The 21,673-nt window shown below is 37.3% G+C and overlaps 1 protein-coding gene across 4 annotated transcripts in view; it reads right to left on the bottom strand.

Annotated features, from left to right (window-relative positions):
- Positions 1–7,312: 7,312 nt before the first annotated feature.
- The window catches only part of STRN (striatin), a 65,088-nt gene continuing 50,727 nt past the window's right edge, over positions 7,313–21,673 (bottom strand). For 3 of the 4 annotated variants that reach the window (XM_035319891.1, XM_035319894.1, XM_035319893.1), the window contains 8 exons: positions 19,727–19,902; positions 18,669–18,716; positions 17,872–17,993; positions 16,872–17,039; positions 14,525–14,665; positions 12,284–12,391; positions 10,946–11,032; positions 7,313–10,860 (listed from right to left, as the gene is read on the bottom strand). In XM_035319891.1, coding sequence (XP_035175782.1) covers positions 10,691–10,860; positions 10,946–11,032; positions 12,284–12,391; positions 14,525–14,665; positions 16,872–17,039; positions 17,872–17,993; positions 18,669–18,716; positions 19,727–19,902 — 1,020 coding nt within the window. In that variant the 3' untranslated portion in view covers positions 7,313–10,690. The remainder of the gene's footprint in view (positions 10,861–10,945; positions 11,033–12,283; positions 12,392–14,524; positions 14,666–16,871; positions 17,040–17,871; positions 17,994–18,668; positions 18,717–19,726; positions 19,903–21,673) is intronic. The other variant, XM_035319892.1, reaches the window with a different exon arrangement.

Genomic DNA, 21,673 nt, shown 5'->3' with positions numbered 1-21,673 from the left:
AAAAAATAAGTATCAAATATGGTCCATGTCATGTTAGTTTCTGAAATGCAGCTGATGCTCTCACAAGATTTTAGCAGACCGAGTATGGCTGGAAAAAGACCCAAGTGTTTCATGTTTCAATGTATTTCTTTTACATGCTCAGCTGAAGGAAAAAAGAAAAAGCCTAGAAGTGAGCTAGCAGAGGAAGGACCACTAGATTACTGATCAGAGGAATGGGACTTTGGACCAGAGTCTACTGGTTTGAAAGGCCTCAAGTTGCATGTACGTTTTACTAGGTCTGTGAGAACGTCTTATTTGAAACTGTATTGGCCTTTTGGGGTGGGAGCTGCAGCCTGGCTGAGGCATCCAAAAGAGTAGGGCACCAACACGTTGGGCCTAGAGGCAGGCAGGCAGCCAGAGCAGCTACTCACTGGATGTACAGCCCCAAAAGGAGGGCTGATCACCCTCTCTCTGGGACACAGGCATCTTGGCACTCAGGAGTTGGGCTAGTGGCTTATCACTGCTCAGCACAGTGCAGAACATGAACCAGGAAATGGACACCAGCATGGGGGAGCTCAATGTGGGGGCAGCACTTTTTTCCTCGTAACTCCAGCAGTGACTCCCCACATTGTGTGAACCACCAGAGTTCACTTGTCTCAAGACAGAGGTTAACAACCCTGCTCCTCAGCAGTGTTACCGAGGCTAGTCTGGAGGTGGGACACTTGGCACCCCTGCAGTCACTGTGTCACCCTGCACAGGAGGCATCGCCTGCCATGTGCACCCTCCTGCTCCTCAGCTGCTGCTGCTCTGCTGCTTCAGCATGCAGAGGCTTTCCCTGCGGCAGCTTCTCAACTTGCTCTTCCCTTACTCCTCCTACCACCACTCTCCAGCACAAAGGTAATGGTGCCAGGACCCAGGAAAAACCTCTGCGGTTAAACATCCAGACAGGACCAACCCAACCCAACTTCCTTAATGGATCTACTACCCTAACCCATCAGCTCCACAGATCCTACCTATGCTGAGGTGGCAAGTCAAAGCAAGCAGTAAATATCAGAAATGTGACCTAGATACCAAACAGTAAGAAAGTTTTCTGTGCTATACATACCTTAATTTATGTTGTGGTTGAACGAAGTCACCACCTCAGTCATTCTTCTAGCTATTTTTCCCTGCCCACCATTATGGAAAGAAATTAAGTCAGTTCCATTTTCTTTTCCACCACCACCTCAATTTGAGGAAGTCTTGGACAACAGCAAGCAACCTACATTTGCTAAATCACTTCTACATTAAAAACATTGCAGTGTTATCTGTATAACCAAGTGTCTCAAATCCCTCAAGGTAGTCTTTAGGCCTCCTGTGTGGGAGGGTAACTCCTACATGGTTTTCTCCTTACCTCACGAATCTTCTGTTGACCCTCTCTGGAGGCAGAACACAGGCATTGGTACCATCATTTCATACAACAATCCCTATTTTCCTCTGAGGAGGAAAGAGGAGTAGGACTAAAGGCTTATTTTACCTACCGGGGAGAGAGAAGAGACGAGAACTTCATTTGTCCCACCTACAAGCTTAAAAACCCCAACAGGACGGACTTGCTGACAAGTTGTTCTGCTCGGTTCTGTGTAGGTTCCCATACCACCCCCTCAGCAGCGTTGTTCTGAGCGTTTTCCCGTAGCAACGTGGCTACCATCTGTGATGTGTGGTTCGCTCTCCCTCATCCTCTCCCCAAGGGCAGAACCGTGCGCTTATTTTTATTTTAAACAAATGTTCTGCCCAGGAAGCACACCATGTTTCACCGTGATCAGGGGAGGCTGATGGATAGCTCCTGAACAACGGCACCGTACCCACCCTGCACGCGTCTTCAGCCGAGGCAGACAGCAGGAACTGGATGCCTGATGCAGGGTGCCAACAGTGAGGAGGCGACAGAACAGTACAAAAACAAGACATATGTAGAACAGAGCAATTGAAACAGCCCTGCAAATGGTAACCCGTGGCACAGTTCAAGTTCACGTGAAGTCACCTCAAGCCCCTCTACAACCAAGTCTACCTGTGCTAGACTGTGTGCACTTCCCCCCTCCTGGGACATACTCCAAGAGCACAAACTTCAGGAGAAAAACACAGAATTATGAACACAATACAAAATGTTGAAAAATAGTATTTATTAGCACCCAATTTACATAATTATATGGTACAAATGACACTTACTTGCTGCTGTAACATTAAATAAAGCTGCTCTTAAAAACCATTGCTTATTTCTGGAAGTCCATGTGATTTTGCTCAGCACAGAGCGCAGGTACAGTATACAGCTATCCCACTTCACTACTGTCATACCAATATAAATACCTGCATGGTTACCTCAACGTGGTCTCATTTTAAATGGCACACTAACATATGCAGATCTATATAATTTTAATGACAAAATAGTTATTTGGATTATTCAGGCAAGTGAATGTAGCTTTAAATAAAACCTATCCAAGAAGTTTCACAAAGTATGAATTGCACTGAAAAAGAGAAAATTCAGGGCTGCAATCAACAAGCTCAAAAATATAGTGGTGTATTTCAAAATACTCTCCCTCTGAATTTTCTATCTTGTCATTTTAGATATTTTATCCAGGATTTTAAAATATTGAATTTTAGTAAAAGTTTAATACTAAGTGTCTGAAGAAGCATTTTCATGTGTAGCAAACATTTATACTTTTTATTATGAAGGCTTATCAAATCTTTGATTTTGGAGAATGATCACTTTTTCATTTTTTTTTTCTTTTCCCACAAGAAGCCTTTCTGAAATCTTTAAAATACGTGATTTTTTTGGATCCTTACTCCCAATAAAACAATTTCCTTCACAAATTAGAAAATAGTATTTCTCACTTAAAAAAAACACAACACATTCACTTTTGTACAACAGTAGCATTTAAACAAGGTAGTTTGGTGGTATTGTAGTTCTGACACAGCTTTGTACCGAGCCATATACAAACCAACAAGCAGACTATTACTCAACAAGTAGGCATTTACCATTTGGATTCACAACTTTGCAAGACACTTGAAGCCCAACATCGTTTCAAAGTAGTCATTCAAAACTAGCGTGCAAAATCATAACCTCAGCATAATTCTGAAGGGGAATCTTAACTTCCTTTAGCTGTTTAAGCAAGAGTTCATATATAAGTCACAGTAGCCTTTTCCTATCAGCTGTCATGGAAGTGGCCTAAAACAGAAGAGGAGCAAATGGAACTACTAACGTTTAAGTGGTTCCTACCTGTGGCACCTTCTCTGAAAGAACTGTCAGGTAACTAAATTCAATAGATTTTTGTTTTGTTTTGCAAGGGGAACAGTTGAATATAAACAACAACAATCCAAACTGTGATCATGCGCAAAATTACTTCAATTTTACTACTGAAAGTCCCTAATGCAAAGAAATGTGCTTGATTTTTTTATTATTATTTTTAACCTGACAGTTTCTTTTAAAAGAAACCAACTGAAGATATATATACGGAATAAAAGGAAGGTATGTGCTGACAAATATTAATAGAAAATCTTACAGCAACAATATTTTTCTTATCACAGATTTCTGTAAGTCTCAGGTGCATGATTCAAGGAAAATATAGCACAGGACTGCTTTTCAGTCTTCTTGGGCTATAAAGGTACAAGAAATAAGTAGCGAATATGCTTATTTCGCGTTTTCAGAAAAAGTGCTCACATATGAGAGTTTTCAAAACCTACACGTTTGTAGATGTCTGACTGCATGGAGACAATTCTAGGAGCCATATATCTGAAAACAATCTACATTCAAAAAGCACTATCTCAGTGATAGGAAAAATAAAAAAATAAATTCTCAATGGAAAAATATTAGCTTGAAGCCCATTGCTTTTCCCTTATAAATGTTTTTGGCTGCTTTTGTAAGTAATGCAAAGCAATGAAAATATTTGGCTGGGAGACAAGTTATCCCTTTCCTTGCAGAGCAGGACAAATCCAGCTGCATAAATCTTCTCAGCTTTCCAGCCTAACACTCTGGTATGGGGACCAAGGCTTTCTGTGAAAGAGCAAGGAACAATTTTGGGGGGCTGCAATTCAAGCAGAGGGAATGCAGGTGGACAGGGCTTGAGGGCCTTGTCCACACTAGGCTTTGAGCAGCTTCAAAAGCACACATGCAGGCATGGTTTGAACATGGAGGCGACCTCCCAGGATCACAGAGTGGCTTGGCAGCACAAACTGCACAAAGTTAGTGGAGCACACAACACCACGACTCACTCAGGAACAAGGATGGGCTAAAGTGCATGCATTACTGAATGCCACTTTAGTTCATCCATACTTCAGATTTTGTCATCCAGCAACAAATCTCTTGACAATGACCCTGTTCAGACCCACGAATTGTACTGTGGAACTGGAATTACATGTTCTGTAGTGGAATTCAGATTCTCAGAAACCTTAAATGATACAGTACTTCCTAAGTTTTCACAACTGATCAGCTACAGAGCAGCAAAATTAGGTCAGCAGGTGGGATAAGAGAGAACTCAGTAGACTTAAATGAACTGGGAATAAGGAGGTACGGAACAGCATTTTGGTGGTGGGAGGAGCAGGGCCAAAGCCCAAACCCCAGTATCCCTCAAAAAAACTGTGAAAGAAAAACAATAGTCCTTTATGAAATATACCCTGCAATGAGAGTATACTGCAGATGGGATTTTAATATGCCAAGAACAATATAGCCTACAGAAAGATTTAAGTGGGAAGATAAAAATCAGAAGACTGATAACCTGCACAACAGGTATATATATGCATTAGCACAGGCAGGGGCATCATTTTAAAGGTCCCATTTACCAGGACTTTCCCTCCTGGGATTAGTCACACCAGCTGAACAAGAGCACTTGTCTGAGCAAAGACTATTTGCACACAGGTCATTCAATTTACCGCTACTCCCCAGATGTTTGTTCATTTGCTCTGTTATATGCCTAAGGCTATCTTTCAAAATGTGGGTTACTTCTTGTCGGTCACTCCATCTTTAATGTGATGGATTAAACACTGCCTATGACTTGGTTTTCATCAGTTTCACTGCGGCTCAGCAGAAACATTGCAGAGGTTTTGCCTAGCAGTTCATGGGCCATTAGTTTCAGGAACCGTTCTCCTCTAAGCTGATGAAGCAGTCAACACTATTCACCAACTGTAACGTCTTCAACTAAAGATATTGCTGGATTTAGATAGAATATTCTCAACACCTTCATGTCCTTATGGAAAAAGGAAGATTCCTGAAACATTCATCAGATATATTTTTGGGGGGTGGTTCAGAAAAATCTTTGTTTCCTCTGTAACTCAATACTAACTTCTCAACACCACTCTGATGCTCACCAGCAGCAGACATCAAAAAAAAAATAATCAATGACTGTGTCAGACTGCAGCATTTTATACAAACCAATTTACCATATGTGAACGTTTCACTATTATGTTCTGATCTGATCTTTGTTTTTCACTGGGTAGGCCAAGATAATTTCCACCAAATAGCCACAATTTTCAGAATGTTTTAAAATGCTGTATTATATGCAGCAGCATCTTTTCACACTAATTTCCATGAAGCTTATCAGGATTCCAGCTCACTCACAAGAAAGCTGAAAAGACATGCATGCTAAGCGAGTCACAAATCACCTGGAACCACTGGTCCTATTCATTTATATGAGAAAGTAAAAGCAAGATGACAAAGCAATATTTAGCAACATATGCAAATGGGGCACCTTATCCAAAGTGACATAGTTTGGAATTTGGATGATATCCACCTTTGACACAAAAGGACAATTTGGAATCTGAATGTACACTAGAATTTGTCCTTCATTGAACCTGCAACCAATGGACGAGTGAATATCTGAAGAATCATTACTGGAAAACCTCAATAACTTGTCACTCTATATCTAAAGGGTTTTCCTTTGCTCCCTGTGATACCATCAGGCTAAATCTGCACTGCTTCCCAACATAATTCTTTTGAGATGGCCAGGTCCCATGGAGGGCATGCTGGTTGTGGCCACTTAACTTGCTTAACCTTCCAGAGTTAACTGCTCAGCACGATCCAAATGACCACTGCCTACAGATCTTCAAAAGTAAAAATATGAATAATCTCATTTGCAGGAATTCTCATGCTGCAGAAATTATTCATGCTAGATTGCAAGTCTGATGCTTCTGCAAAGAAGACTGCTCTGAAGCAGTCTTGTACAGGCACAAACCCAGTAACTGCATTTTCTTCCATAACTCAGCCTACTCTACCATGTTTTACTAGATTTACTAGATATAATTTGTATTAAACACTTCATGGTCAAGTAGGCTCCCCAGAACAGTCTGGAAAGACGCTGCCAAACCACAGTCTGAAAACGCTTCCAAACACACATCTTGAGAGGCATTCAGAAAACTTGCTTATCAGCTGGTTATGGCTGCATTTTAATTTCTTTTTTCCTGTGGGACAGACTAATACTTCTGACAACAAAACACTGCTGAAGTGACACATCAGTTAATGGAAAGTGCTGTTCCCCAAAATGACACTGATTTCAGATGTGTCCCTTTCCCTCACCACCATCCTCATGTTTTAACAAACGGGTGTATGGCAAAAGTGGTGTAACTGAGTCCTTTATCTGTTACTTACTTATTCAGAAGGACAAGTTTGTGTTTAATTTAAATTCACTACTGCAAAATGGTGCTGCACAGCCCAATCACAAAGCTGTATGATGAACACCACACCTTTACTCAAACACATCACATATGGGACTGCTAATAACATACTGTTATTTGAATAGACTAGAAAATAGCCCACACTGTATAGCATGTAGTTGTCCAGACTTCTTGGTAAAGAAGTTTTGTTTTGTTCGTTTGTTTTTAAATCAAAATAAAGATGAATGAGATCTGAAAATAATGATCAGATGATTTTAAGTAATAAGCTAAGTCTTTTCCTTGGTATGTCAAAACACTTTTCTCATTGAGGCACAATAAAAAAAAACAAGCACTGGGAATTTATAGGAGTGAAGAAAATGTATTCCACAGTAGAATTATATCTAGAGCTTCTTCCAGGCTATTCCAAATAATTTTGTGCAAGAGTTTTGGTAACCAAGTCAAATATGTGAAAGCACACAGCACAGTGAAGTAAATTCAAAATAAAAATTAAAGCACTTGCAAAATCTAGTGGACCAATTTTCAATGTATGAAAGGATTGCAAATTCTCCCATTAAATTAGTTAGTAAAACCAAAATCAGTAGCACAGGCTAACATACATTAAAAAAATTATGAGTTAACCATTAAAAAAAAGTACCATGTAGATTGCATACAGGAAAAAATGTAATGGTAAAATACAATATACAGAGTTGCACAAAAATGCTTTTTTCAAGAATAAGCATTAGGTCCAGTCTCGTTTACATCTTTAGATGCATGTATCACATTCATGAAAGTTACCAATTACAATGAACCAGAAAGAGCTGCACGTAAAATGAAAAAAAAATAGTGCACTCAGAAATCAGAAGTTCAAAGCTTACAAAAACAGATTAATCCTGAAACAGGAGTTAAGTATCCAGCTGCAAAAGAATCATAAAGACATACTGAAAGTGAGGGAGAAACTTGAGAAGCAGCAATGCTTAGTTATATATATATATACACACACACACACACACCTTATTTTGTCAGAACTAAGATTTGGGTTTGTGAGACACTCACCAGACCAAGAAGTTTGGACTTCCTACACAAAAGCATTGTGTTTCAGGCTGGGGGAAGGACAAACCACATTTACCAGATCACCTTCAGACTAAGTCCAACAACTCACTGCATATGCACTGGTGTTGTGGGCACCAAGATATTGAGAAACAAGCTAAAAAGATGAAAATAAAAGAGAGTTGTATAAAAAGAGCAGACTGAAAAATAGCTTGAAGAAAGCAGAAAGAAATGAAAGTATACAGCTACAACTACTGCATACCTGCAGGCTCCAAATTACAAAAGCAATTAGAAATATTTAAAATGGCACAAAGCATGGCTTGGAATACTGGCATGACGTTACAAAAAGAACTACTAAACATCATATAATTCCTCCTGTCAGTGAGAAGCAATCATTGAAGTAATCTTCCAAAGGAAGCCTAATCGCTTAGAACATATACAAAACCTCACTGGCCAAGACAATATTAAAATGCACAAGTCTACAATCCTGCTTTAGCAAACAGATGGACTAGATAACCTAAATAATTTTTTCATCCCTAACTCCTATGATGATGTTCAGAAGATCTGGCAGGCTCATGCACAATACCCCACAGTCCTACAAGTATGTGACCAAGTACAGTAAAAAGACATTGACATCAATTATGAAGACCGGCACAAAAATATATATATTCCACAACCTCTTTGTAAGGCTACATTTGTTTTGTTTTTTTAAAGGCACCTCATCCTCTAGCTATTGCCAGCTTTAAAAAAAACACTTTGCAGTTTGAGCAAGAGCTCAATAATGAGAAGGAAACATCTTTCAATTCACATTTGAACAGCCACTTCTTACATTCCAATTGTAATCAGAATGACAGTTTTTAAAAACAAGGATGCTGGCCTATTAGTTTTATGTACAGCAATTTAAACAATGCTAACTACATATCGTATTGTGGAAGCAAAAGCACAACACTCATTTCATACTCACGCCATTATCCTCTGTATACACAAACTCAAGAGAACTCTTAATACTAAAACATTAAAATGCACCCATGGAGTCTTCCCTTACTAGACATTTAATACATGTTTACAATATATATACACATATATAATATACATAGCTTTTAGAATTTTTCAAATAAATCTTTGTAATTTCCTCTCCAAAAAGAAATAAAATAATGACACTGAAAGAATATGAGTCAAGTACACAGAATTCTCACAAAATTGAACGCTCAGTTTTGCAGCCAAGTTTTCCCCTTTTCATCATAACCAACACACTTTATAAAAACTAAATAATCTGATTTACTATTGTAGTCATCTGTTTCACGGTAAAAGTTCTAATCTTATCTATGGAAATATATTGCATATCAATATTATGAAGTGACATATCTGAATATTCTGAGCGACAAAAGGTATTCCAGGATATTTTAGCAGTAACGTGTTGCAGGCTCAAACAGCATAGGTCAACCTTTTATTCTAAATAATATAGTTATAAACTCTGAGTTCAGCTTCAAATGTGGTCCCATCTCCAAATATCACCCTACAAACAACATGGTCAAACCCTATGTTGATATCTTTCAATGATTCCTTCTTAAAAAGTGTCAGTTTAAAGGTAAAGATTTTTATCAGTTTCCAGTCTTAACCTCAGGCTGGTATTTGAAAGAGTTGCATGCATTGGGTTCTTTCCTACTCACATCAGCACCAGGAATAATCTCCAGTATCGATTCTGCCTTTCCTTCTGAGGAAAATGCCTGCTTCAGACTGAAGAGTAGTAAAAACTCTCATGATGACACAGAAAAGAACCCATTCACTTTCCTTTAAGAATGGGTAAAATCACTAAAATATTGTTTTAGAAGTTATTTGCCACTTGTATCAGAGAAGCACATCTGTTGAGTAACTTAAAAAAGCACACATTTTTTAGGTAACCTAATTAACAGCATAATGCACCCAGTGAAGTGGGCATGTTGAGAAGTTCCACAAATGCTGAAGTACGGAAATACCTCTAGAAGTGGCAGAATCTTTCAGACTGACAGAACTTTGTGTAGGCAACTATTACTCTAGCAGGACTCACACAAAGCATTGGGCATTGATTTAATCTTCAAAAGTAATTAAGCATTTCATGATACCACAATGCCCAGAACAATACCTTCTTTTTTTTTTTTTTTTTTTTTTTTTTAAGCAGGAACAGAAGGAGATGAACATTTGATAGTTAAATTTAAGAGAGTTTCTTTGGGAAGTCTTACAATAATTTCTTGTGCCAGATCTCCAAGAATAAACAGCATTATAAATCTGAATAAGTTAATCTGCTACTACAGTATATACAGACTGCTTCAGTTTGTTGTTAATTGGGACTAAAGGCTCAGCTTCTAGCCACACACTAATGCAGTCTTTAAAAAAATTATATAATTTTTTTTGCAAACTAAATATTTGCTGTATAACAGAAGATTTAATAAAACTTTACAGCATTTCAATTTATGTTAGTAACTTGCTTTCCTTTAACCACATTTACTTTAAGCTAGCAGCCAGGGGGCTGAGATTAAGTATCAGCTACTGCTCTCTGAAGATGATCTGCTTAGTAATACCAAAGGGATGACAAAGTGCCTCTCACAAGACACGGTAATGAGCATGTGAACTGACACTTTTTCCAGGTGATTTGATTTTTAAGTACATCATGATTCCTCAGTGAGAAGCATCCCAGAAAGTTTCCCTCTTTTCCCTCTCCCTGAAGCAATTAAACCCCTTCTTTCCAGTACTCCATTTTATTATAGAGAATACATAGACCTAGTTTCACCCAAGGCCTGCCTGGACGAAAATTCACACCCTCTGAAATAAAAGCATCTTTTTTTTTTTTTTTTTTTGAACTATTTGAAACTGAGAGTTTCCAAGCTCTCAGCACCAGCTGAGCTCACAGAAACCAGAACAAACTTCAATTTAGAAAACAGCACCCTGCAAAAACTAAACACTTACAAACATTCTCTGAATTATAGGGCAGGATAAGAAGATTCATGCCCGCCTCTTCTCTTTTGTGCAGCTGGTTAAATATATACAAAGCTAGAGTTGAAATGGAAGCTCTCTGTCATACAAACACTTTCGCCAGGGCATCTGCTCCTGCACTGGCAATATAACATTTGGATGGGTGGAATGCCACATCATGAATGGATTCATCAAATTTTTTGCGATGAGCAGTGAATTCTTGGATGCAGGTCTTGCTTTCAAGATTCCATAAGCGAATTGAACAGTCATGACCTAAAGAAAGGAGAAATGGTTTTCTTTATAATTCTTTTGTTTGCCACCACTGTGAGAAAAGGAAAATTAAATTTATTGTACTTACTGCCGGACATCAAATATAAGCCATTAGGATCAACAGCTAAACTTGTAACTGCATCTAAGTGAGCTACCATGGAGTGGATCAGTTTTCCTTTGAAAGAAAAGATTTAGATTATTTTTCTGCAATTCACTGATACCTGTATTCACTGCTTAAACACAGTCTGTTTAATAATACATTATTTTCTCCCATGGTTGAATCAGGAAAAAATATGAAGCCACCATTCTTTTAATGTTTACAGTCTCAGGAAAGATGCAGAACCAATACCACAAACTTTGTTAGCCCTTCGTTTTGTGTTGGCAAAACCACCTGGTTGCTGCAATCACTGTGCACACTAAATATCCGCACATTAAATGACTTAAGTGAGTCCTGCAGCAAGATTTGGCTTGGAAGGAGGACAGGGGCTGAGTATAGTGATAAACAATGATATAAACTATATAAGATTATGGGGTAATTTTAATCAACCCAGAGAGAATTAATGTTCTATTACTGCTTATTATTATAATTATAGCAATGATTTGATGTGAAAACAAAAAAATATGTTTGACTAATGATTTCTTAAGATGAAGAAAATAAAAAATAGTATGAAAAGCTCAGTGTTTCCTCTACTATACATTACAGAACTATATCATTGAATAAATCATCTATTTTCAGCTTTTTTCTAAGCTTCCCTTGGGTGCTTTGACCTCTTCTTATTTAACACACATGGGGAGAGTAGCTAATTTAAAATCAACAAAAATATTGAAAGATCTCACTTTAACTTTTGTGGCAGTGTGACCTGGAAACAGAGATGTCATGGGCTGAATAACAATTCACAAGATTCACAGTCAGAATAACAGATTTAATACTACTATTCCTACCAAAAATTCCTTTAAAATCACAGCATTTTTAATTATACATCTCAGTGCAACTCTCACTACAAATTACAACACTGAACACACTAAGTGTTCAGCTGTTTTTCTGCAGAAGAGATTTGGAGAAATACGGTATATCAAATTGAGAATGATGCCCTGCAAGGGAACTTCTACCTCCAAACCATTAAGCAGAGGTCTAAGAACTAAGGAAGCGCCCAAGCTTCCTGCCCTCAGATCAAAATAATTCAGACACACACAATGAACATAAAGACATGCAAACTAAAAAGAAGCTTCCCTTCATACTAATTACCCAATAAAGTTAATATAGGCTGGCAATTTTGGGGTTCTACCAGTGAAAAGACAATTTCTTTTTCAGAGAATATTCAATTCTTCATCTCTCTCAGCATTTGTTTGAATAGTGTTAGTCATAATGAAACTTTTGTTATGTCCTACAACGACTATGACTAGGTCCTGCCAAAAATATGCATACCTGTATTGTTGTCATAGAATTTGATGTGTCTGTCTTCATGAGCCGTGATACTAATTGGAAGAGTTGGATGACTGATAACTCTATTTATCTGGCAGGAGGAACTGACTGCTAAGAAAAAAAATCATACGTATCAACACTTGTAAATTGCTAAGTGCTTTGAAAGATTGCTACTAAGAAACAAATATGTAATCAATCTTATCTGCAATACATTTTTTTCCCTAATGCATTCCTCACCTCTGCATTTCTCCTCTTGTCCAGCTAAACTTTTTCCATAGCATACAGGGAGTACAGGAAAAATTAACATCATAGGCTGTATGTTTCAAAGCAAAAAGGATCCCTTGCTCTCACAATCACAGAACAATACCCATCTACCATCGTTTGATATACACTGATTAAAATTCTCATTGAAGAAAAGCATACTTGGCTATTCATGAGAGTCTTCTTCCTAGCGTTCAAGAATTTTAAAACATCATTGTTTTATATTTATACACACACAGAGGAACTAGGAAATTATAGGAAAGAAAGATATTTTGGTATAGTTCATTTTTTGATTAGAAACCTAGGCAATGATGTGACACACACAGAGTACTTACTGAAAAAAGTGATCTTAAAGAGAGATAGATTACCGGGCAAAACACAGCCACTCCACTAATTATCAAAATGCAGTTATGTTTTTTCATGGAAGAGTTGACTGCATTTAGTTAACCTGCTGCCAAAGAACACTCAGATCAACTAATCAAAATCGTACAAACAAATGAAGTGAAAGACCACTATAGGATCTGAACCTACAAAATGTGTCAGCGTCCATAGGACTCTTAAGAATTGTCAAAAGTGTTAACTGAGGCAAAAACATTCCTATTAATAAACAGCCCTAGAAGTACTAAAAGCATGACACTGCATCACAGCCAGTTTTCCTGTTTTAAAATGCCAAACAGAATGAGGCCCTCACTGAACAGCAGAGTCCCTAGGTGGTGGTGGTAGGGCATTTCAGGTGATTCATTCTCCTCTTGCCTAGTTCTTGTATTTTTATTTATTTTTTAAATATACCTAAGTTTCATAGTACTGTTATGTAACTAAAAACACTAAGCAGAGACTGCTGGTTGTTATACCATGGTCTTCCTTTTTAAAAAGGAATATTCCTACATAACAGTAATGAGGAGGAAGTGAAAACAAATGGCAAGAAGAAAACTTCCACTGAATGGAGACAGGTGATTCGGGACTATTTTTTCAGACAGAAACAAAAGATGTTGGACTACAAAAAAAAAGGCAATAATGCAAAGAAGGGAGATGGGATATTCTGTTCCCTCTTATAAAATGACAGAGTTGTTCAACTACTTTTAAAACAGACAAGCAAAGCTAACAAGAAGGGCTTACTCCCTTATAAAAATATAATTGGACGGTAGAATTCACTGACATAAAACTTTTAGGTAAAAAAAAGGTTATCAAAATTTTAAGAAGGACTGGACATTTATGTTGTTATCAGTTTACCATTTTGGCCTGAATATGAAACCTCAGGCTACAGCTCATTCTGGTCCCTTTCCTAATGCCAGAGTAAAATAATTTATTGATAGTAGGCTCCTTACAGTTTCCTCCAAAGCATCTGATATTGGCCACTGCCATAATCCAAAGCATTATGTAGGACTTTGTGAATACTCTTTCACTGAGTTTTGTTCATCTCCTATGGTGAAGTTTCAAACAAAGACCAACTGCAAACAAGTCAGGAGTTTTATATAAAACTTAGAGAAGCGATACCTCTGACGAAAAATATAAAGGAAGTCACAGACACATTCCCAATTTTTTAATAAATTCAACTTTAGATTTGCCTGTTATTACCTCTGTCTTGCAATTTTGGCCTAAAGAGAGAACAGAAAATCCTGAAGCTGAAGAGACCACTGGGCTCTATTAAGGAAGCGTGGGAAATCTATGCTTTTCCTTCTGTCACTATTCCTTGACAGATAATTGAGAGTGTTTGCAGTTGTTTCTTCTACCTTCTTTCAAAATTATATTCACTCTTCTGCTACTGAAATGCCCACGTGCTCAGGTATAGTAATAACAACTTATTGCTACACCTTAAAACAGTGTTCAACACAATTCATGTTTGAAGTTGTCATAACTTGTTATCCGACAAATAATAACATATCATAACAAGTTTAGATTAATTGCTTGGAAACATCAATAAGACCATTAATAGCATCTGATCTGATCTTAACCAATATATATATATATATTTTTGATACATACTAGTATCTACTCCAGACTCCAAGGTAAGAATTCGTTGTCGTGTCTCCATGTTAAAAATGCTCGTGTGTCCAGTGTTAAATGATGCTACCATGAGGCTTGGGTCACTGCTCACAAGATCAACCGATGAAGGGATTCCCATTTCTAGAAAATAATGTAGAGATTGTTTTTGTAAGATTCAACTGTTAAAAAAAATTGAAAGAACACTAATCACCTTGACATTGAAAGTGTCATGATTATGAAAAGAAATGTTACATTTTTAAAACTACACTATATACCAATCTAAACAGATTGCCCTGAATGATCACTTCTTTAATTGTATTTTTTTTGGTATGCATATGAACAATATTCTTTACTAAGATGCTCTGTCTGGAACTGGGGCTAGACAGAAATCTACTGGTAATAAGAACCTCGCACTCCTACCCCCCGCCCCATCCTTTTCCTTCCTTAATCTCTGAGACAAATTTTCAACCAAACCTCCAATTTAAGGGCCTAATATCGAAGTGGAAAAATCATTTACAAGACCAACAATTTTAAGTTGTTATTAACCTGGACAACTTCAGAGATAAAAGAAAAAAAAAAAAAGAAAAAAAGCTTTCCAGATCTAAATTTTATATGCTGACACTAACAGCATGGAAAGTTACATAAATACATTTTTCAGCTCATATGACAAAAACTTTTTCCATTGTGCCAATTATGCGATGTATATATATACACGTATGTATATATATACACACACATCTGATGTCTTTACAGTGTGGTTACCTGAGCACTACTGGACAGAAGGTCAGATGAACAGATCTTGGGTATAAGAAATAACCCTTAAAATTTCTCTCCTCAAATGTACTGTCTCTACCAGCTATGTGAAAGAACAGTTCCAACAGATGTCAGGAGAAGGAAGAGAGGTATAGAGTGAGATACCCAATGTTAAGTAACCTCATGTCCATTGATTCAGATAATTCAGGAGTATCATCACCTCTCTCAAGGCTCATGGGAGAAACATCTTAGTTGCACGCACTACCTGTGCGCTCAGAAATGTTAAGTGACTATAGATACCACAGTAAAGCCAAAAAGGACTGTCAAGAAGTTGTAACCTGTACTGTTTTTGAAGTGACCTTTTCTGCAATCACTGCAATGCCTGCTTACCAGCAGCTTCCTGGTAAACCTGCAATGGTTAATCTAAAGGATCTGAGAGATGACTGCTGCATATTTTAGTTTGTTCAAGTTTTTAATAAGCCATAGGCAAAATTCTGTTTCAAAGAAGGACCTTTGAATTTCATGTCTGAGTTTTATTTCACAGCTTAAAATATAAAAAAAAAAACATAGATTAACTCTGTGAGTAAAGACTATTCACTCCCATTTGCCCCTCATTAAGTTAATAATTTCAAATTAAAAAACAAAAAATCTTCCAGGAACTCTTCAAAGTAGAGAGGTAGGCAAGCTGGCAGCAAAGCAGTGATGGTTCTGACAGAACACTGCAGACCTCTGGAAACACAGGTTTGCCAGAACTGAACTACGTGAAACGTTTCTATTTTGCTCAGTCTATTTAAACTAACAAGTAATGACAGATCTGATCAGCTTTACACCACAATTCAGGAAGTCTGTTCAGTTCTGACAAAGTTTAATTTGCCTTGAAGTTTTTCTGAAGAACCAAAGAACTGCCTTGGTTTGTGGGTTACCTTTAAAACTGTTAGGTGTAAGGTGGTTCTTAAGACAATGTCAAGTGGCTCCTTCTAGAGCATTTACTGAAACAGCAACTCCAAGAAGTTAGGCTCTAAAGAACAGGATTTGGGTCTGTGCATCTTGTTTTAGCAACTAAATCCTAAGGACTAAATTTTTTTCAACAAGCAGCATTTAGGGTGACTAGATTAATGCTTTTTATTTAATGCGCAAACTAGAAAATCAATTGCAATCTGGCAATTCTATTTCCTTGTCAGTGGTATATGGAACCGCACCTAGAAAGGTACTAGGACACTGCCCTGAGCCTAAGCACTGACTATTCCAAATTGCTCTGGTGATAAGGGATTTTTATTCTGGACAAACCACAAGCAAGGGCCTAATGGAAGCTCAGTTTGAATATCAATCATGGAGTAGATGCATTATACTTCACGGATCTAGTAACACCAGCAGATAACCTGTAGTAATTTTTTAAATGTATGCATCCCCCTGCATGAAGGAATTAATAATAGCTGGTGTCAAAGGAAAAGAGACTCAAAATTTACTACCCCCCAAAAACACTCATTAAGGTATAAAATCCAGTAAACAAACAAGATAGATTTTTACTCAATAGCCAAAATGATGGCATTTTGAATAGTGGTAATGAACTTTAAGGTAGGGCACTTCTCTGTACCTTGATTATCATTAAATATATTGAGAGCTGGAGCAATTTCTGTAGTTTTCCATAAACGTATAGTGCCGTCTGCTGAACAGGACAGCAAACGCTGGTGTGTGCCACTGTAAACCAGACCCCACACTGCATCTGTGTGGCCCACAAAAGCACCTCTTAGAACAGAAGGATCTGTGAACAAAAGACAAACGAAACACATTTCAGAACAAAGATTGCATTAAGTCAATATTTGTATCTTGGTCTGTGCTTATGGACCAACCTCAACAACCTAGTCCATAAAACAAAACAAAAAAAACCACAACATAACCAGGTCATACCAACATAATAGTTGGTATGAAGATGCTTTAATTTCATCAGCATACATGGTATTTGGTTTGTAACTAATGGAATAAATCAAAGTTTCAGAACAAGGGACGGTATCAAAATTTGGAAAACAGACTTTCATTACATAATTCTCTCTCAAGCAGCTATTAATGGCATATTAGTCTTTTTTTTTTTTCCAAAATACAGCTTTGAGGCCAATCATATCTGAAGCTACAAGAAGTGAAGAATGTTTTAAAACTCAGACGCAAGGCTGAGACCCGTTCAGATCTGTTAAACCCTACTGAACTGAGTCTTTTCATCATTTCACAGACAACATTGACAGCTTTGGTTTCAGACTATACAACCTCTTTTTATCTCAACCGCACAAAGATTTGTAAAAGAACATTAAAAATACACATTTCCTGTACTTGCCAAGTATTGGTTTAGCCCTATACTTTTTCAATCCAGCTGTTTGTCAAAACTGTGAAGAGACCAAAGCAATTTTAGGAAAATGACACATCTCATCTCATCATGCAACATCTGTATTAAAACAAAATTTTACTTAAACTAATTGAAGCCAATATTCAATTTTCTCTTTTAAATTTTCCAGGAAGTATTACCTACCAATTATACTATTTTAGCCACATAACATTAATGTCACTAAATGCATCACTTGTTGGTGTGCCTGACAACAACGTACCGTAAGAGTCATAGGGGTCGATGTTTGGGTTGGTTGTATTCCAGCCATGGATGAGGCCATCAGTTCCCCCACTGTAACACTGTTCACCATTACTGCTCATCACCACACAAAGCACTGGTCCACTGGAAGAAACCCCAGCCCCCAACAAGTTGACTATTAACATTTTCATTAACTGATGAACAATGTCAATTGAATCCTGAAATTTCCACCAAAAAAATACAATAAATTTGCTGCACTGTTTGCAACAGAAATTCTGCATTCTCAGATCATATGCTACAACACTTCCCACAAGAAAACCTCCACAATATTTGGTAACGTAACTACGGTCAGAACAAGCTAGTCATTATGAACATGAAATAGGAAAAAGTGTTACACTTTGAAACTATAGGCTTTGTTATTTCACTTAAATATTTTTTCTCTTTTAAAAAATTACAGGCTTTTTCATGAAAATGATTGTGTAGATTTTAATTCACTGGGAACAGCTTCATTCTACATACGCACATATCCAACAAAAAGTCAGGAGATACAACGATGAAAAGAAAACTTAGCTGAATTTGAAATGTGTAATTTTTATGGTTTTCTTTAAAAAACTGTTCTCTAATTAGGGTCAGGCAAAAAAGATCTATGCAGAAAGGAAATGAACATATGCAGGTGTTTTACATAACATGGGAACTAAAAGCACTACATGAAAGCACTAGTAGAAGCACTAGCAGAAGCACTAGTAGTTGACATGGTGGAAATCACTTTAAAAAAAATCTATTTCTGAAAATACGATAGTGTTCTTAGCAAATACTCACTTATGTGCTCTGAAGGTATATATTGGCTCTACATCAAGAGAAGCACTCCTAAATGAGGTACAAGAAAATGTTAACATGAATATGACCTTACACAATGCTTTACAAAAATGTGCCACAAGTGCTAAGTTCTTAAACTCAGTGCTACCCCTTTTGAAGTCTCCCCCAAAACTCTTTCTCCTAACATGACTTTTTCCTATATCTAGTAATTATTTGCATTCTTTCAAAATATGATAGGATTTTTGTTTATTTGTTTATTTAAAGACTGCAAGGTAGAACGTTCAAGAACTCTCACACACCAATTAAACCAGCAGGTACATCAATAGTGGGGAAGGAGTGGAGGGTTATCAGTATCATTTGGAATGTATCGTTAATTGTTCCCGCTCCCTATCTGATGAAAGAAGTTTATGAAACTTCGCTTTTTTACCAAAGCTGTAACACAGTTACAAATCACTTTAAGGTCTTTAGGTCTTTAAGGTCTCAGGTCTTTACCAACCACGGGTTTGTCATCTCAGACTTCAGGAAGACCATAGGTTTTGCCTAATCTTCCTAAAAGGTATCATGTACTCCCTCAACATGTTAGCGCTGCTAAGAATTTACTTGTTTCCTCATGGCCACAGCAACATGAAAGAGACACTGTACAAGCAAACCTAGCAACAACTCCATCAATGCTTATTCTGTACACAGATATATGCATATATATATATATATATATACATATACACACACGTCTATATAACCTTATATAGTGTACATGTGTGTACTTATATACAGATGCAAGCACACTAACAAGGCTGCATCCAAATATCTTCACTAGTAAATTAATTTGCAGTGATATCTACACAGAAAATATAAAAAAGGTGAACAGTTTTCATTTTCAAATATAAAATGCATTAATGAACATGTGTAGATTTCTTCTGGTGCTCTTTAAAAATCTCCGTATTTCTCTAAGAGCTTGTTTTCCTATTCTTAAATTGAAGAAAAAATTCCCGTTAACTCCCAGATGAAGCTTCATTTATATAAATAAAAATGTTTTAATGGAACAAAACAAAAAATCTTACTTTTTTGCTGGGGCTGTTTTTTGTAAATTCCACATTTTTAAGGTATGGTCCTCTGAAGCTGTTATTAATACTGGTTCAACTGGATGAAAAGCCAGACCTCTTATTCCATCAAAGTGGCTTCTTAATGTGAATTTGGGGTTCCAAGTCTTTCTCAATGCATCCTTATTGTTTGCTATCTAATAATCACAATTAAAAAAAAAAAAAAGAAGAAAAAAAAAAGAAAGAAAAAAGGCAAATTCACAATTCATCTAGAAGGCACAAGGAAAGAAAATTAGAACTTTAATTTGCCATTTTCAGGTGTCAAATTACCTCGCCTATTTTTCATAACAACCTGTTCTTGAGCAACAGTCCATTTAAAATTGATTAGACTACTTAAAACGAGTATGAAGGTAGATGTATTCCACAAAGGCAACAAGCAATGCACTGAGCAAATGAAATACTCCATGTCTATTACTTCACACGATTTGAAAGCTGAGAAGTACTTTTATGACTGATACTGCTGTAAACTTGGTTTAGTACTTGAAAGTTGATCTATACCTACTGGCTCATTCATTAACACTGGGCTTGAATCAAACAGGCTGTGGTCCCTGAATATTCAAAGTACCACCAACACGGCATCTCTAAAGTAAAGAACTAATAGAAACGAAGAAATGTCTTTGCAGTGCAGAAAAGAGCACAGTCAAACTGACTCATTTAAGGCAACACAAGCTTTTGATAATGCCAGACAAGTAAACCGTGCCAGAGGAGGAAAGAAAACCAACAAAAACAAACAAAAAAACCTCAGCTACATAAGTAAATAACTGGCGAGCACTAAGCTATCATATACACAGACAATTACTGAAGAACAAATGCCACCAGATCCAAAAAGAAATACATTTAAAAAATAACAGTTACTTCAACACTGCTCCTCCAAACAAACGTTGTGGTAAAATGCCAAATGGACTTTTATGATTTCATCAATCAATACCGCCATAGTTAAATTTACCCTGCCATAACCACTGGAAACGGTCCATTAATAAAACATTGACATAAGCAGCTGTGACTCAGATATCGATGATTTCATTACAATAAAAGCTATGGATAATCCCAAATAATTTAGTTTCGTTAACTCCAAGAAAGAGATTACTATCTAGAGACAATTTGAGATTGTCAAAGAACACAAAGTAAAAAAAAATTTAAGAACAGAAGTGCTTTTTTTAAAAAAAATATAAGTTTTGTTGCATCCGGCTTTATTAATAAAACTATGCTTCACTTACAAGGTTCCACAGATTTTAAACGATGAGAAAGGAGGCACAGCAAACAGCAGGTTTGGTTTCATCACGTTTCTTACTCATTATGTACTGTCTGCTCAGTGAGACAATTCAGTTTCTTTGCCAGTCTACAGAGTTCAGTTGGCTCAGAGAGGGAACAGACAAATGCTGGAGCCAGTGCAAGGATGGGGCAGGACTGCAAAGTTAGCTCTGTCAGATTTTCTGGAGATTGGCCAAGAAAGTCTCAGCAAAAAGGGTACAACACACAGTATTCACAGATGTCCCGAGTGGAATTTGGTTGCCTAAAGACAGGCATCTAGCACCTATTTAGGTGATGGAGGGAACTGAACCTGACCTTCAGCTGCCATACCAGAAGCATGGGTCCTTATGTCATATCTGTCAAAGCCACACAGACACCTCAGTCACCTATCACGACATGCCGGTTCTGACAGAATAGTATTCCCGATTTGTATCTCATTCATTCAAAGAAATTCTTCCAAAAGAGTGCACGATTAGTTTATAGACTGGGAAGTAGATGGAGGGCAATCCCATCCAGCGAACCAGCAGCAGAGGTGGAGACAGACCCTAGCCTGTTTGGCCAGCCCACCAACACTCCTTTTCACCGAGGAGACTCACAAGAGCTGCAAAAAGCTGGGTTACTAGCAAGGCAGCTAGCCTCTTTTTCTCTCTCCTCACT

Source organism: Oxyura jamaicensis, chromosome 3 (genome assembly GCF_011077185.1).
Source record: "Oxyura jamaicensis isolate SHBP4307 breed ruddy duck chromosome 3, BPBGC_Ojam_1.0, whole genome shotgun sequence".
Lineage (NCBI taxonomy): Eukaryota > Metazoa > Chordata > Aves > Anseriformes > Anatidae > Oxyura > Oxyura jamaicensis.
This window is presented reverse-complemented; position numbering and strand designations above follow the sequence as displayed.